Consider the following 18,376-nt stretch of genomic DNA (forward strand, 5'->3'; position numbering starts at 1 on the left):
CAAATTTATGCGTTGTAAACTTGTGCAGTACATTACAGTCCTGGTGTCGGTTTTCTCTTTATAAAAATTGGAATCTTAAACTCTTCTGTAGAACATTTGTTTTCTCAACCCACAGTCCTCAAGTACTTACCCCCAACAGGCCAGGTTTTCATTACAGCTGAACAGGTGCACAGATGTAGTAATCAGCTGATGGGTGCGATTAGGCGAGGTAACATTGGTGTTTACTGATCAGCTGATTACTTCACCTGTGAACTGGTTCAGCTGTAATGAAAACCTGGCCTGTTGGCGGTACTTGAGGACCCACGGTTGAGAAACTTTTCAGTAGAGCACTATGGGTAGGGTTATCACCTTTTTTCTAGACAATTCCATGCCTCTTTTTGAAGTTTGTGGACATTTATGTTACCTTCTTACTTAGCACATTCCTTTAATGTCTTTACAGTATGCTATGTACCCAGTGCAATCCCTCTGTGTCTCTGTCTCTCTCTATCTCTCTCATGTACTTATTGGTTTTCTTGTGTGCTCCTCTTTAATAGGTGGTTTGCCTTATGTGGAAAATGCAAAACAACGATAGTGCTAAAACCTGCCAAGTACTTCTCAGAATTGGAAAAGAGTGTGTTGCTGGCCTTGGTGGAGAAATACAAATATGTGCTGGAATGTAAGAAAAGTGATGCACGGACTATTGCTCTAAAGCAGCGTACATGGCAAGCCCTAGCCCATGAATACAATTCTCAGCCCAGCGTGTCACTGAGGGATTTTAAGCAGCTAAAGAAATGTTGGGGAAAACATCAAGGCGCGAACCAAAAAGATCATGGCCATCGAAAGGAGAGAAAAGATTAAACGTTTTGGGCCAGTGTGCAGCATTAATCAGGCATTGAAAGATAAGGTGGCTAGTATGATTCCTGAGCAACTTTACTTTGTACAGAATCCAGGAGATGAATCTGGATATAATCACGATAATTCCAATGAAGGTAATGTGTTTTATATAGACATACTAGGATATAGTACTCATTGATTACTCAATTATCATTGAGAGATTTATTTTTAATTTTATTTTTATTGGGGATTTGCCAATCTGTTCACATTCACTCAAAAGGATAGGGCCCCTGTGCTGTAACAGACCCACTTGAAATTCTTACTTGCTTTTGTTTTCTGGGATTAATATTATAAACATCTGTGTAATTTTTGTTTTATCATTCAGATAGAACATACAATTTTAAACCACTTTCCAATTTACTTCTATTATCTAATTTATTTAGTTCTCTTGGTATCCTTTTGTTGCAAACCATATCTAGGTAGGCTCAGGAGCTGCTGATTTGGCGGCTGCTCATATATACCTCTTATTGGCTTGGATGTGCTCAGCTTGCTCCTAGTAGTGCATTGACACTTCTTCAATAAAGGATACCAAGAGAATGACACCATCCGATAATCAATAAAAAAAAATGTTTGTTTCATGTTCCTTTAACAACCAAGGACGTGCCAGACACGTCCTGCAAAAACTGGTCGTTAACGACCAAGGACGTACCTGGCAAGTCCCTCAGGGGTGTCAAGCGCTGGAAGCGATCGTGTGATGCCTCCTATAATGAGGCATCCTGCAATGCCCTCTGCATCGACCAGCGATGGTGGCGTGGGTGGGCGGCCCATCGCTGGATTGGGCGGGAGGGGCCGGGAGTGGGTGGGACTGCTACACTACAGAAAGTGGGAAGTGAGTGAGTGGGAAGGAGGGAGAGGGTGTTAAGAGATGTGGGAAAGGGATCTGGGAGGGGGGAGCAAGGTAGGTTATTGAGGGGGAGCAGCTACACTACGGAATTTTTTTTTTCTTCTGGAAACAGACAGCTGCCGGTACCGAAGATGGCGCCTAACAGAGGGGGGAGGGTTTATAGAGCTGTTTGGAGAGGTTTGGGAGGTAAGGGGGGATACTACCCTGCAGAATAAAAAAAAATATAAACATAAACACTGACAGACTTTCTGATTTTTTTTTTATACGGTTATAACTAGGTCACTAGAGTGGGCAGCCAATGGCTGTGTGAAATATAACAGTGTTCTGCACTTCCATTTCTAACAGGAACGGAAATGTTCACAATTTCAGAATAGAAATTGCAGATAAAGGGATAAAATACATAATGAAAGTATATTGCAGAGGTTTTTTAAAAAAAAATTATTTTTACAGTTTATAATTTTATATTACCATCACAACGTGTTTAATGTACCTTTTTTAATGGCAAAAATGAACAAGATGCTCCAACGGTACAATTTTAAACATTTGGAAGTGTATTGGATTGAGTTGTTTACTTTTAACATATTCCAGGAGTGTACTGTTCCAGAAGTTCTCTCTCCTATAGTGGATAGCAAGCCCTTGGATTAGATCTAATGCCATCAACAGATTTAAAGAAGAAATATGAGGAATCAGTACTTCTACAGACCTTTTCTGTTGTTCAGCTTTTTGGCAAAAATTGTGGGTCCATAGGGGTTTATTATGACCCTAGCTTGTTTAGAGACATTTTTCAATGCATTGATGTATATCTCGGTTCAGATTTCCTTGGTAGCTCACGTAGGAAATATGATTTCAAGTCAAACTCCCATTGCTAAAGAACATAGACACTGATAATTCTCTAGTTACCATGGGAGTTAAGATTCTGTTTCCTTTAGAAATTCTTCTTCTTTCTTTCTCCATTAAATGTATTTGAGTATTGCAAAAATCCTTTACATATACAATATCTTGCTATTAATGTAATTAACAGAACATACAATTGCAAAAAGAAAATGTTTTAATTGGTTAAAGTCAACCCCAGAGCAGACATACGCTATATGTAAACATAGCTATTCCATATGCCTTTCCTCATTGGCTCACTCTGGCCTAATCTGAAGATTTTTCAAGGGATAACACATAGAACATTTTCTTTTCCCACGTTTGCTTGCACATAACAAACAAATTCCCCCTACCCTGAAGAGGAACTAAAGACTTGGATTGAATGTCTGGGTATAAGACAGATGCTACAGTGAGTCTCAAACGTAACCTTAGAGCCGAGCTTCTAATTTGCCACATTAAAGAGTCATATGTGGCTTGTATGACACAAATTAAGTCTTCTCCAACACAACCATTGCCAGCTCTCAGTTATGATATAATGTATTCTGATGTACACTTGGCATATGTGCGTATGTCGCTGAATCGGTAACTTTTACTAGAAGCATTTTTTGCTAATGGAAGAATATTGCAAAAATCTCCCTTCTATTTAAATCTGTAATGAATTGTGTCCTTTCTATCCCTTTAAGGGAAGCATTACATGCGGCTGCTATGCTTGTGCTCTCTAGCACAGCTGGATGCAGGAATTATCTGGATATCTGCAAAAGGATTAATCCCTTTTGTCTTGCGTCTCCAGAGATGGATTTAAAATGACAGTAAGCACTTTGTAATTACAAGGATATTTGTTTAAAAAACAAATTTAAATTGCTATTAACTTCTGCAATTATTTTTCAGTAGCCAAACTCACCCCCCCCCCACCATTTGCCTATTTGGAGGAGCCATTAGGGGCTTTTGTCTACAAACAACATTGCTAGCCACAGTCATAGTCAGGCATAAAGTTCATTGTTTTGTGTAGTTATTTGAAAAAAGCCAATTAAGGACATATATGTTGCAGAGTTAGCCTTGAGGAATCATCGGGGTGCATTTTTAGAGCTATATTACGTGAAAAGCAGGTAAATAAAAATGTAAATCTCTCTATAAGTTGTTATATAACACATAATTGAAACATTTTATATAAAAATCTTAAAGGGACAGTCAAGTCCAAAAAAAACCTTTCATTTTTCAAATAGGGCATTGTAATTTTAAACAACTTTCCAATTTACTTTTATCAACTATTTTGCTTTTTTCTCTTGGTATTCTTAGTTGAAAGCAAACCTAGGAAGGCTCATATAATTTCTAAGGCCCTTGAAGTCCTCCTCTTTTTTATTTGCTTTTCACAGCAGGGGTTAGCTAGCTCTTGTAAGACATATAGATAGCATTGTGATAACGCCCGTGGCTAGTGGCAGACACTGCACTAATTGGCTAAAATGCAAGTCAATAGATAATAACTAATAGTCATGTGATTAGGGGCAGTCAGAAGATGCTTAGATACAAGTTAGTCACAGAAGTAAAAAGTGTATTAATATAACCGTGTTGGTTTGCAAACTGGGGAATGTGTAATAAAGGGATTATCTCTCTTTTTAAACAACAACAATTCTGGTGTTGACTGTCCCTTTAAGTTGTTTACTATCCCTTTTTGTGGGGATTAAAACCAAATAATTTTACTAAGGGCTATCACACAAATTTACTTAATCTAACACATTAGAGCATTTAAAAAAATAAATACATTTTGCATTAGAATTTGAAAAGGTTATGTGTGTATTTTGAGGGATCTTAGCAAATATGTTAGTGATATTTAAATTTAATTTAGAAACCAGACCTCTATGGTTAAGAATATTGAGATATTGGTACAGGACTTGACATCTTTTGGTGTATTGTAATATTAAGATGCAATATCTGTTTGCAGAATCTTTCTCATAATTATATTTAAAGGACTATTAAATACTAGAGACGTGCATTCGTGTATGTCGTAACCTAACAATTGAGAAATTAGGTGGCCGCGAATCCAGATTTCAGTGTGTTGCACTTTCACAAGATTATATGCGACTCCAAAACGACTCATGCAGCTTGTGTTCGCCTACTTCCTCATTCGTTATGTTACAATGTGCATGAACGAAAGCATGTCTCTACTAAATTTAGTAGAATTTAATAATTGACATAAACAATGGAATTGCACTTATTTTGAATGAGCAGTAGAATATTTTCTGGCAAATTTTTAAAGTTAATACAATTTCCCTCCCCTGTATCATGTGACATCCATCAACCCAATCACAAATACATATACGTTTTTATACTGTACTTTTGCACATGCTCAGTAGAAGCCACCAATTTGCAAGCTCTAATCCAGTGTTATGAACCAAAAATGGGCTGGCTCATAAGCTTACATTCCTGCTTTTTCAAATAAAGATACAAAGAGAACAAAGAAAAATTTAATAGGAGTAAACTAGAAAGTTGCTTAAAATTGCATGCTCTATCTGAATCACGAAAGAAATTTGGTTCAGTATCCCTTTAACATTACATTCTTGCTATTATCGCTCTGGAAAGGATGTTTACTAAAGATATAAACCTTTTGTCAATGCTTGCAAACTAACCAGGATATCTTGGTTAAAGGGACATTATACACTCATTTTTTTTCTTTGCATAAATGTTTTGTAGATTATCTATTTATATAGCCCATAAAGTGTTTTTTTTTGTTTGTTTTTTAAATGTATAGTTTTGCTTATTTTAAATAACATTGCTCTGATTATCAGACTCCTAACCAAGCCCCAAAGTTTTATGAGAATACCGTCAGCTACCTACTCAGCTTGCTCCTGTTGTGTAAAGGGTCTTTTCATATGCAAAGGAAGGGCGAGGGGGTGTCTATTTCCTTCTTGCAGTGGGTGTTCCAGTAACCTTTTAAACAGAGATAAACTGGTTTATACTGGATTTTTAATCAGTATCTGCATCTTATTATTTTATAGCAGTGTATATTACATGCAGTTATATGAAAATGAGTGTATACTGTCCCTTTAAGGGATGTGCTCATTTGTAGATGGTAAGCTCATATAACCTGAGCCTAGAATTGGTGTTAGTTTGTCAAAGCCACAACATTAAACTGTAAAGCCCTAAACCACTAGATGGTGCTAGTGAGCTACTTAGTTTAACATCTAAAATGTTATATTGTGACACACCTATGGATTTTTTTTTTTGCCATTAAGCATATACGTACACTGAAAGAAACAATGGGTGGTCCCTGCTGTGTTGCCATTCTTCAACCCGGCTAGTGCAGCTGTTAATGTTGAGCTAGCTTCTGAGCTATTGATATAAACACCTGGGACAATGATGTGTGTGGTCCTAAAATGTACTTGCTTGCTGAGTGGAGGCATAGAAAGTGTAGATAATTTAGTAGCCACCTGTCCCCACTCCCCTTAAATCGCTACTCGCCAGTACATCGCTAGCAGATTTAGCTTGGCGGTGCGCAGAGACAAAGTAAGATGCGTGGGGTTCTGGGGCCCTAAAATCTAGGTACTATGGTTAATTTTTAGAGTGCATGTAGCCCCCAAAATAAAGGACTGTATTGGTACACAATCGGTAGGACATTTCTGAGATTGCAAATAAAGGTAATTACAACTACTCCCTGCACATTTGCACTATTCCCAGATAGCTAGGGTTCCATTTGTGCAATCATTTCACAGTTTGAATAGGTGAGGGGTCCAGTTTGTGTATGTGTGTCTCTTGTCAGTACATATAGTTTTTATAATTTTGGTTGTAAATGTCAGCCCGTTTAGGAATCAGTCCGGGGTGCAACCCAACTGCTAGCGTGAAAAGTAAAACACACGCTAGCACACTGAGAAATAACCAGGGACGTGACCCACTCAGGAAACAAACAAGATAGGTTACAAAAAATAATAATTGTTCTTATATGCTGGAAAGCCACAAAAGTGAAAACGTCCCTTTAAGCAGGTTTGTAACATATAAAGATAATGCTCTTATTTTGCAGCTTGTAAAAGTAAATGTCTCTTTAAGCAGGCTTGTAACAAACAAAAAGACAAAGTTCTCTTTTGCAGCTTGTAAAAGTAAATGTCCCTTTTGATCAGGTAGCAAAAAACAAAATATAAGCTTACTTTAGACACGGCAGTAATAGTGCATAGACTGAAGATGATTCAGACAGACAAAGGAAATTAAATCCAAGAGTTAGATTGAGGATAAGGCATAAGCTAGGTCAGGCATGGCAGTAGTCGGTATCCAGACATCAGTAGCAGGAATAAGGCATAAGCTAGGTCAGGGCAGGCAGTAGTCGGTATCCAGACATCAGTAGCAGGGATAAGGCATAAGCTAGGTCAGGCAGGCAAAAGTCGGTACGCAAGTATAGAAACAGATTCAGGTAAAGTACTCACAAACGCCAGAGTGATCAAACAAACGGGCCCCGAGTAAGATCTCCCGCCGTGGTTTAAAGGCAGGAGTGGCGACGTCATCAGAGGGGTGTGTCAGAGGATGCGTCACGTTGCTAAGCAACGTGACGTCATTCACACTGAGAAGATCCGGGAGCCGCGGTGACACAGCGATGAACGGAAAAATCATGGACAGGCACCCCCCTCCTCAAGGACCCCTCCGGGGGACAGGACCAGGCCTAGCAGGATGAGACTTGTGGAAGGCCTTTATTAAAGTAGGAGCATTTACTTGATGAGCCGGCTCCCAGGATCGTTCCGTGACTAGATAACCTTTCCAATGAATGAGATAATACAATTTCTTGCCACGGAGTTTGGAATCCAGAATATGGCTGATCTCAAACTCAGGGTGTCCATGGACAAAAAGAGGTGGAGGCTTGGAAAGAGGTTTAGAATACCTGTTAGACAGCATAGGTTTTAGGAAGAGAAACGTGGAATACCGGATGGACTTTGAGAGTCTTGGGTAAAGCCACCCGATAAGCAGTGGAACACACTTGACCCAGTATTCGGAAAAGGACCCACGTATCGTGGTCCCAGTTTGGTAGAAGGTTGTTTCAGGCGAAGAAAACGAGAAGAAATCCAAACTTTATCACCCAGGACGATACTTGGGAGCCTTCTTCCGTCGAAGATCTGAAAGAACTTGTACGTTTAGAAGCTACAGAAAGGATACGATGTATTCTCCGCCAATGTCGAGTTATATCTTCGGGCAGAAAGATCAGAAGCAGGATTTTCTGTGGAGAAGTATGCAAAGGAAATGTTCTGGGCTGATATCCGTAGGCCGCATGAAAAAGAGAGGTCTGAAGGGAGGAATTATACCGGGCGTTATGAGCCAATTCAGCTAATGGAAGGTAAGAAGTCCAGTTAGAGTGAAAATGATCCACATAATGTCTAAGATATGTTTCAAGACACTGGTTTACCCTTTCAGTCTGGCCGTTAGATTGTGCATGATGTGAAGTAGACAAAGATATTGTAGTTCCAAAGTGTTTACAAAGTGATCTCCAAAATCGGGAAACAAACTGTACCCCTCTATCTGAAACAATATCCAGAGGAAATCCATGAATTCTTACAATATGCAAAATAAAAAGTTCAGAAAGTCTTTTGGCAGACGGTAATCCTGGTAAGGGAACAAAATGAGCAGTCTTAGTGAACCTGTCGACCACCCACCCAAATAGTGTTGTTCCAGCTGACAAAGGAAGGTCGGTAATAAAGTCCATGGATACATGAGTCCAAGGGCTGATGAGGTATGGGCAACGGTTGAAGCAACCCTGAAGGAAGTTGACGAGGAGTCTTGTTTATGGCACATTGTGTGCATACTGAGACGTAATCTTTAAACATCTTGAGAGAGAGAGTGGGCCACCAGACATGTTTGAGATTTCGGACGTGTGTTACTGATGCCAGGATGTCCAGAAAGGGGGACTATCATGAGCCCAAAATAGAATCTTGCAACGGAGGCGTTCAGGAACAAAGAGTAAACCATCAGGAGGTTTACAGGACAAAGGAAGATTCCTTTGAGCAGACTGTAAATCTTGTAACCAGGAAGTTGTTAGCTGGGCTATGACTTCATGAGGTTGGAGAATGGTACCAGACTCAGGAATTGGGGGTATCTTGAAATTGTCTGGAAAGGGCGTCTGCTTTAATATTTTTTGAACCAGGTATATAAGACCAAATTATAGTGAAACCGGGAGAAGAATAAAGACCAGCGTGCTTGCCCTGGAATTCAATCGTTTGGCCGTTTGGAGATAAAGAAGGTTTTTTATGATCAGTGAGTATGGTAAACGGCAAAGAAGTACCCTCCAGCCAATGCTCCATTCGTCCAAGGCCATTTTTAATGGCAAGCAACTCTTTATTGCCTACGTCATAGTTAAATTCAGAAGGAGTGAATTTTTTAGAGAAGAATCCAACAGGATGAATCTTTCCAGTATCCGGTATTCGTTGAGAAAGAACAGCTCCAGCAGCAACAGAGGAAGCATCAACTTCCAGGATGAACTGGAAAATCTGGGATTTGGGTGACGGAGAATAGGTGCAGAAGAAAAAGCTTCTTTGAGAGACTCAAAAGCCTCAATAGCCTCAGGAGGCCATTTTTTTTACAATTTTGCCCCTTTCTAGTGAGAGAAGTAAGGGGAGAAGTAATAGTAGCAAAATCCTTGATGAACTTCCTGTAATAGTTGGCGAAGCCCAGAAAACGTTGCAAAGCCTTCAGAGAATCAGGTCTAGGCCAATCCAAAATGGCAGAAAGTTTAGGTAGGATCCATTTCAAAGCCAGATGCTGATATTGCATAACCCAGAAAGGGTATGGACTTTTGATGGAAAGAACATTTCTCCAGCTTAGCAAACAGATGGTAATCTCTTAAACGTTGAAGTACTTTCCTGACGTGGTGCACATGATCTTGGTGGTTTTGAGAAAAAATCAAGATATCGTCAGGGTATATGATGACAAAGATATTCAAAAAAATCACGAAAAATCTCGTTTACAAAAGTTGAAAACCGCCGGAGCATTGCATAGCCCAAAAGGCATGACCAGATATTCGTAATGCCCAAATCGAGTGTTAAAAGCAGTCTTCCATTCATCTCCTTTGCGTATACGAATAAGATTGTATGCACCACGTAGATCTAGTTTAGTAAATATGTGGCTCCCTGATGATAAGTAAAAAGTTCAGGAATAAGGGGTAGAGGATAACTGTTCTTGATGGTAATCTGATTTAGTCCTCTGTTATCAATACAGGGGTCGTAATCCGCCATCCTTCTTTCCTACAAAAAAGAAACCAGCTCCTACAGGGGGGAAGAGGAGGGTCGGATAAATCCTCTAGCCAGATTGTCTTTAATATATTCTTCCAAAGCCACGTTTTCAGGTTAGAAAGTGGATATGTCTTGCCTCGAGGATAGGTAGCCCCAGGAAGGAGATCAGGACGGTGAGGAGGAAGACGTTCAGCTTCTTTTTTGGAGAAAACATCCACAAAGTCATGATAAGGCATAGGTAGAGAGTCCGGAGTTCGATTGTGAGAGCAATAGTGAGTGGTAACTTAGTGATCTTTTGAAGACATTTAGTCTGGCATGTAGATTCCCCAGAGGTGAGTTCGCCAAAAGTTCCAAGAAAAAGTAGGATATGTACTTGGAGCCAGGGAAGTCCCAAGATAATGGGAAATTGAGGAGTAGGAATGACATCAAAACAAATTGTCTCGGAATGAAGTATTCCCAACAGTGAGAAGTAAAGGTTTAGTAGCAAACTGAATGTAACCGGAACCCAAAGGAATCTCCACTAACCGTAAGAGACTGAAATTGAATACTCTTTCTTTAGTAAGGGTATAGAGTGAGTAGAGACGAATGTGGAGGTCAATGAACACTCCTCCAGCACCAGAGTCGATAAGAGCTTGGGTATGAATCTTACTATGTCCAATTTGAAGGGTTACTGGAACAAAGAGTTTCTTGTATAGGGAATGACTACTTTTTTGGCTTAACTCAGTTCCGTGGACTAGAGTTAAGCCCTGGCTTTTACTGGCCTGGTAGGACAATCCCTTAATAAATGCCCTTTAAGGCCACAGTACAAACACAAGCCAAGGAGAACGTCTTCTCAAGCGTTCAGACTCTGTTAATTTTATACTTCCCACTTCCATGGGTTCAGCCTGATCAGGAGTAGGAGAGGCGAGGAGTGACTGGATTATAAAAACGAGGAGCCAAACGAAAAGGAGTTCGAGTTGATGACCTCTGTGTTCTATCCCTTTCTTGTTGGCGTTCACGAAATCTGGCGTCGAGACTGATACAAAGATTTATTAAGGCTTCCAAGGATTCTGGAAGTTCCCGATACACCAATTCATCCTTGAGACGCTCAGAAAGTCCTTTACGAAAAGCGGCTCTAAGTGCTCCCTGATTCCAAGTAGTTTCAGAGGCAAGGGTGCGGAACTCAATAGCGTATTGAGAAACTGGTTGACTACCTTGTCGTAAATCCAAGAGAGTAGCTTCAGCAGCGGATGACCTTCCAGGTTTATCAAATACATTTGAAAACACAGAGAGAAATGTATCTACATCCAAAAGTATAGGGTCATTCTTTTCTAGCAAAGGTGATACCCAAGCCAAAGCTTTTCCTTTCATTAAGGAAATAAGGAATGTGATTCTAGAAGAGGGAGTAGCAAAAAGAGTAGGGCTATTTCGGAAATGGAGACGGCACTGATTCAAAAAACCCCTACAATCTTCAGGATTCCCATCATACTTATCCGAAAGAGGTATCCTGGGACCTCAGTTGTACTTGAGACTGGTTGTTTGTAATCGAAGGAGGTAATGCCTCATTAGGATTGGAGGTGTAGGAGCAACCAAATTTTGTAATAAAGCAGTTATTTGATCAAGTTTAGTGTCGAGGGATTGCAAGTGGGTGGCATGAGATCCCAGTAGCTGTCCCTGGTGAGCCACGGCCATGGATAATTCAGTGGGGTCCATTTATGGCCCGTTTGTAATGTCAGCCGTTTAGGAATCAGTCCGGGGTGCAACCCAACTGCTAGCGTGAAAAGTAAAACACACGCTAGCACATTGAGAAATAACCAGGACGTGACCCACTCAGGAAACAAACAAGATAGGTTACAAAAAATAATAATTGTTCTTTATACGCTGGAAAGCCACAAAAGTGAAAACGTCCCTTTAAGCAGGTTTGTACATATAAAGATAATGCTCTTATTTGCAGCTTGTAAAAGTAATGTCCCTTTAAGCAGACTTGTAACAAACCAAAAGACAAAGTTCTCTTTTGCAGCTTGTAAAAGTAAATGTCTCTTAAGCAGGCTTGTAACAAACAAAAAGGACAAAGTTCTCTTTTGCAGCTTGTAAAAGTAAATGTCCCTTTAAGCAGACTTGTAACAAACAAAAAGACAAAGTTCTCTTTTGCAGCTTGTAAAAGTAATGTCCCTTTGATCAGGTAGCAAAAAACAAAATATAAGCTTACTTTAGACACGGCAGTAATAGTGCATAGACTGAAGATGATTCAGACAGACAAAGGAAATTAAATCCAAGAGTTAGATTGAGGGATAAGGCATAAGCTAGGTCAGGCAGGCAGTAGTCGGTATCCAGACATCAGTAGCAGGAATAAGCATAAGCTAGGTCAGGCAGGCAGTAGTCGGTATCCAGACATCAGTAGCAGGGATAAGGCATAAGCTAGGTCAGGCAGGCAAAGTCGGGTACACAAGTATAGAAACAGATTCAGGTAAAGTACTCACAAACGCCAGAGTAATCAAACAAACGGGCCCGCGCCGAGTAAGATCTCCCGCCGTGGTTTAAAGGCAGGAACGGCTACGTCATCAGAGGGGTGTGTCAGAGGATGCTAAGCAACGTGACGTCATTCACACTGAGAAGATCCGGGAGCCGCAGTGACACGGCGATGAACGGAAAAATCATGACAGTAAATATAACTTCTGATTTTGAGAGACTGGATTTCCTGCCATCACACTAGAATTCAACTTGTTTAACGTCCTACAGGTATGTCAAGTCTGCCCATCACCACATTTTCAGCTTCTCATGAAATGCTCGTTGCTGGTATCAGTTTCTCATAGGCTACTTTGTGTAGTAAGACTTGACTTAAACCCTGGGGACCCAATAAACATTGGTTTCTTGAAACTTCATGGGGCCAATAAGCATAACAGTCAGAATATTGAGGAGCCAGATATGTCATAATGTAGTAGTCCCGATAAAAACTACAACAATAATCTAAAAAAAAATACATCTGAATTTATATTCCCAGGTAAACCGTTGCTTTCAATACATAACTTTATCTAGTATTTATTAAGGGCCCAGATTACAAATGGAGCGCTAATCAGTGCTTTCACTAGAGCACTAAACTGTGCTAGAGGTAAACTTTTTGCGTGTCTGGTTGTGCTGGTATTACGAGTTGAAAGTAAAAATTGTATCGCTCCAGCACTAACCCGACGGCGCGCAAAAAGACGAACTTACAATATCGTGTGCGCTATAACCTATTCCCCCATAGAAGTCAATGGAGAAAAAAAAAAAGTGGAAAAAAATCCTAACACCCTACTCGCGCGCTACCTGAATTGTCATAAGACCCCTAAACCGCCACATAGCCCACCGCAAAGCGTCCCCACTACACTATTAACCCTAAACTGCCAGCCCCCCACAACGCTAAGTAATCTACACTATTTACCCCTAAACCGCCAGCCACCCACATGGCAAAGTAACCCACTAACATCTAAAAACCCTAACTTGGGGGCAGAGACAGTTTCTGAAGAGTGGCAGGACGCGTGTTTGTGAAGCTCCTATCTTCAGTTTAACTTTTTAAGCTATTCTCTCGAATATAAATCCACGAACATGAAATAAAATATATTTGCTAAAGCGGATAAACTCTGCATACAACAAACAGAATATAGGAGCGTATATATTGACAGCAGCCTGGCCTATGCTCTTTAGAAAAGTCGCATACACTTGCGAGCATACACTTTTGTGGAGGTTAATCCCCTAAGTTGTGTATAATATATGACTAGGGCTGCCGCACAAATCCCAACGACTGGGAGAAGTTAAAACTTACGATTGAACTATACTTTCAAAGATTTGAGCTAGCTATACTGACTGAGATGACTTATTTACAACAACTAAACACAGTATTACTATCCCAGCGATGAGGGACTCTGAGCACACCACAACTACCGCTTGGGTATCGGATCCTGAAACACAGTTGACCCAGCTCGGCATACAGAAAGCTCATACAGTGGACATACATACTTCTTCATTAGTTCTCTGTGCAGGAGATCGTGCTGGCTGCTGGTGAGCGCCCATTCTCGAGTGCCCCATCCGGTTTGTGTGAAACCACCAGGTAGAAGATCCATTGTATGACTGTGAAGCTGAGATTACCTCTTTACGTGGGAAAGACATTGGCCATGGGTAGATGATGGGTCAATTTTGTTGCAGCCAAGACATGGTTAAGACCCGAGGGGCTTTAAGGACTCTTCATCAATCCCTCATACTAGCATATTGCTGCAGAGAGTGGTTGAACCTATGCACAGAGTATGAGTGGCAGGAGAATGGCAGCCGCATATTGAGGAATTTGCCTATATCGTTAGACTTTACATTCAAAGTGACTGCATTAATGCCAACATATTTCATCTTTTAGGATCCTTTACAGAGGCGAGTTGGTGTCGGTTAGACACAAAGTACAATAGGATTGGTCGCTACTTTATTTTGGTAGCAGACTGTATTCTCCAGGGAACCCGGACAAGGATCACTTCTTCAGCTGTGCGATGATAAAAGTAGTAAGTACAGTTAAACAGAATAGTCTTAGAGTCCCGTAATAAAATACTGCTTAAATACAGTAGCATATGTAACTGTGGTTTAATGCTTATTCACTTTCAGATATAGACATATTGCCTTGCAGGTTAGATGCTACTGCAGGAGACAGTTCTATGACGATCTAAACTATGCGAGCAGCCACCAGTCTATATCTCCTATGCCCTATGTCTGATCTAGATGACAGTTTAATATGCTTTTTGAATACCTACTTGGACTTCAGTTCAAGACTGTCCTCCTATAAGCAGATTACCTCTTCAGCATATATCTTCATGACGCCAGGCTCCTCGATACTAATACATTTATGCTGAACATATGTTATATAACAACAAATATTTGCACCTTTCAGGATAAAAAATGTTTACTTTCAAGAGCAGAATGTGTTAGGCAGCATTTCAAGCCCCATAAGTAGTTTTACTTTGTATTGTATGCCTCTTATTAGATTTTTCTCCTATGTAGATAGATTGATATAGAGAGACTATCACTCCAGCTAGAAGACTAGTTTCCATCTTAATGTGAGGAGAGTCCACTGCTTTATTCATTACTTGTGGAGAATTAAGAACCTGGCCACCAGGAGGGGCAAAGACACCACAGCCAAAGGCTTAAATACCTCCCCCACTCCCCTCATCTCTGTCATTCTTTGCCTTTCGTCAAAGGAGGTTGGCAGAGAAGTGTTGGAAGATTTGGAGTAATCTCTATGGAGGGTAGTACTCTTCGGAATGGGACTGGAGTTTTAAGTAGTTCTGTCAGCCTCAGATTAACAGCTCATTAGCAATCAGCATTGATGAGTTTCGCTGCCTGCTTTTATGCTCTCAAGTCCATGTCAGGAGCAATGCTACTACCCTGTCGCACTGAAAGGCCTGTGTTCCTGTTCCACGGCGTTGATTCTGGTAAGAGTGTTTTTATATATATATATATATATATATATAGATATATATATATATATATAATATATATATATATATATAGATATATATATATATTTATTATATATATATATATATATAGCCCTGCCATTGGGATATAGAGGTGCCATTTAACTTTTTATCCGTAATAAAGAGCGCAAGCTAGGAGGACTCTGATATGTTAGAGGATACTCCCTCTTTATCTAAACCTATTAACTGTGTATATTGTGAGGAGGTTCCAGTTGAACTGCCTACTCAACTCTGTCCACATACTTTGACTATATCTAAAATGAATAGAATATTTAGTACGGACTGAGCCCGTCCACCTCTGAGGGTTCTTTGCTCCGCGAGGTGCGTTGCCTGCACTCATCTCCGATTACACAAAGCAGTTCCCCAGGGCACTACTAATTCTCCCGTGGGAGGGGCCCTTTGGCCGCCTGAACTTCGCCGATCAGCTACAGACGGCGGTTTCTGCGGCCATTAATGCGATACCTCGCCCTCCTAAGCGAAAGGTACGGCACTTGCTATCCGTCTCGGGGGGTCTTCGACTCCACTGGATGTCTCAGATCGATAATCCGCTGAGGATGACAACTCCGACTATTGGAGGAATGTCCACCCTTCTGGGTCGGAATCGGCTATTTCTAGGCCTCCGTCTGCGGGAGGAACCAGATTTAAGATTGGAGCATTTGCGCTTCCTGCTGAAAGAGTGAGCTTGCTACGTTGGAGGTGGTCCCGGAACCCGAAACTACTGGAGAGGAACTTCGATCCTAAATTGATAGGGTGTACGAGGACAGAGGTAGTGCCTCAGGCCTTCCCGGTTCCCATCAAGGATGGCTAATATTATTAGAAATGAAATGGGAGAAACTTGGCTCGTCCTTTTCCCCTACTCTTCTTTTAAAAAGCTATTCCCCGTGTCCGGACTTGCAGCTGAACTGTGGGAAACTGTCCCTAAGGTGGATGGTGCTATCTCCGATGCTCGCTAGAGAACGACTATTCCGCTTTGGATAGCTCTGCTTTCAAAGATGGGAGTCCCATGTTGCGGAAAAATGTTCTCACCTACTGGTGTGACGCTCTGTCAGCGATAGTCGAGATGGAGACTCCCCTCGAAGAGATTCAGGAACGAATTAAGGTCTTAAAGGTAGCGCATTTGTTCATTTTGTGATGCGAACATTCAGATTATTCACCTGAATGCTAAGACATCGGGTTTTTCTGTTTAAGCCCGCAGGGCTTTATGTTAAAGTCGGTGTTCTGCTGACATGACTTCCAAGTCTCGTTTGCTTTCCCTCCCGTTCAAGGGGAAAGTTTTGTTTGGCCCAGGCCTGGATTCTATCATATCTACGGTCATGGCTGGCAAGGGTGCCTTCTTGCCTCAGGATGAGAAGACTAAACCTAAGGGGTCTACTTTTCGTCCCTTTTGTGCGGACCAGTCTCAGTGCCAGCAGCCTGTTGCAAAGTCTGAGCAGTCCAAGGGATCTTGGAAGCCAGCTAACTCTTGGAACAAGTCCTAGTAGAACAAGAAGCCCAAGTCAAAGCCGGCACGAAGGGGCGGCCCCCTATCCATCCTCTGATCAGGTAGGGGGCAGACTATCTCTTTTTGCAGAGGCCGGGAGAAGAGACGTTATAGACCCTTGGGTTCTGGAGGTTGTAGCCCAGGGTTACAGGATAGGATTCAAGTCATATCCGCCCAGAGGCAGGTTCCTCCTGTCAAAGTGATCTCTCATCTCTCTGAGTAATCGTCCCAGTCCCTCCGGCAGAAAGAGGTCTGGGGTATTGTTCAAACCTTTTTGTGGTCCCAAAGAAGGAGGGCACGTTTCGTCCAATTCTGGACCTAAAAGCCCTAAACAAGTTTTTGTCAGTCCCATTGTTCAAAATAGGGACTATCAGGTCAATTTTGCCCCTGGTTCAAGAGGGGCAATTCATGACTATAGACCTGAAGGACGCTTACCTTAATGTTCCAATCCACAAGGATCACTTCAGGTTTCTAATATTTGCCTTACTGGACCAGCACTTCCAGTTTGTGGCCCTTCCGTTTGGTCTGACGACTACCCCAAAAGTCTTTACAAAGGTTCTGGGAGCTCTACTCGCGCTGGCGAGAGCCAGAGGGATTGCTGAGGCACCTTATCTGGAGGATAGCCTGATCCAGGCACCGTCCTACAGTCTTGCGGAGCATCATTCAAGGGCTCTCCTCTGTCTTCTTCAATCCCACGGGCGGAAGATAAACGAAGGAGAGTTCCTTGGTCCCCAGCAACAGGGTGGATTTCCTGGGTATGATAATTGATCTGTCAAGAATATCTTCATGACTGAAGAATCTGAGACTTTGCAAGCTAGCATTGAACTGTGTAACTCTTCAGACATCCTCCAGGACATCTGTGGCCAGGTGTATGGAGGTGATCGGGCTCATGGTATCAGCATAGACGTCATTCCATTCGCCAGGTTCCATCTCAGACCTCTTCAGCTGTGCATGTTGAGACAATGGCCTGGCGATCATTCAGATCTGTCCCAACAGATATCTCTGGACAGACCGGTGAGGGAGTCCCTTTCTTGATGGACCCGACCGGGGCAGCTGTCTCAGGGGACATCCTTCTTGAGACCATCCTGCGAGATTGTGACCAAGTCTATCAGGATGGGGAGCTGTTTGGGGTGCCAGAAAGGCACAGGGCAGATGGACTCGAGAGGAATCGAGTCTACCTTTAAATATTCTTTAACTTCAAGCGATATTCAACGCTCCTGAGGGATTGGCCCCCCCTGGGGTTGTCCCGATTCATCAGATTCCAGTCGGACAACATTACCTCAGTGGCTTACATAAACAATCAGGGGGGTACGAGAAGTTCCCTAGCCATGAGGGAAGTATCTCGGATTCTGGAATGGGCAGAGACTCACAATTGCTCGCTCTCAGCGATCCACATTCCGGGTGTGGACAACTGGGAAGCGGATTTTCTGAGCAGACAGACGTTTCATCCAGGGGAATGGTCTCTCCATCCTGAGGTGTTTGCGTCCAGACTCAATTACAAGCTACCCAGATATGGGTCGTGATCCAGGGATCCCCAGGCAGGAACTGATAGATGCCTTGGCGGTGCCCTGGAACTTCAACCTAATTTACATATTTCCACTGTTGCCTCTTCTACCTCGTGTAGTTACACGCATCAAGCAGGATC

The 18,376-nt window shown here is 41.8% G+C and overlaps 1 protein-coding gene across 1 annotated transcript in view; it reads left to right on the forward strand.

The window, feature by feature from the left end:
* Positions 1-18,376, forward strand: part of MSANTD3 (Myb/SANT DNA binding domain containing 3) — a 164,042-nt gene that overhangs the window by 41,358 nt on the left and 104,308 nt on the right. Inside the window, 2 exon segments of the mRNA XM_053715766.1 lie at positions 534-777; positions 779-968. Of these exon segments, the coding sequence (XP_053571741.1) occupies positions 534-777; positions 779-968 (434 nt within the window).

This window comes from Bombina bombina, chromosome 5, assembly GCF_027579735.1.
Source record: "Bombina bombina isolate aBomBom1 chromosome 5, aBomBom1.pri, whole genome shotgun sequence".
Classification (NCBI taxonomy): domain Eukaryota; kingdom Metazoa; phylum Chordata; class Amphibia; order Anura; family Bombinatoridae; genus Bombina; species Bombina bombina.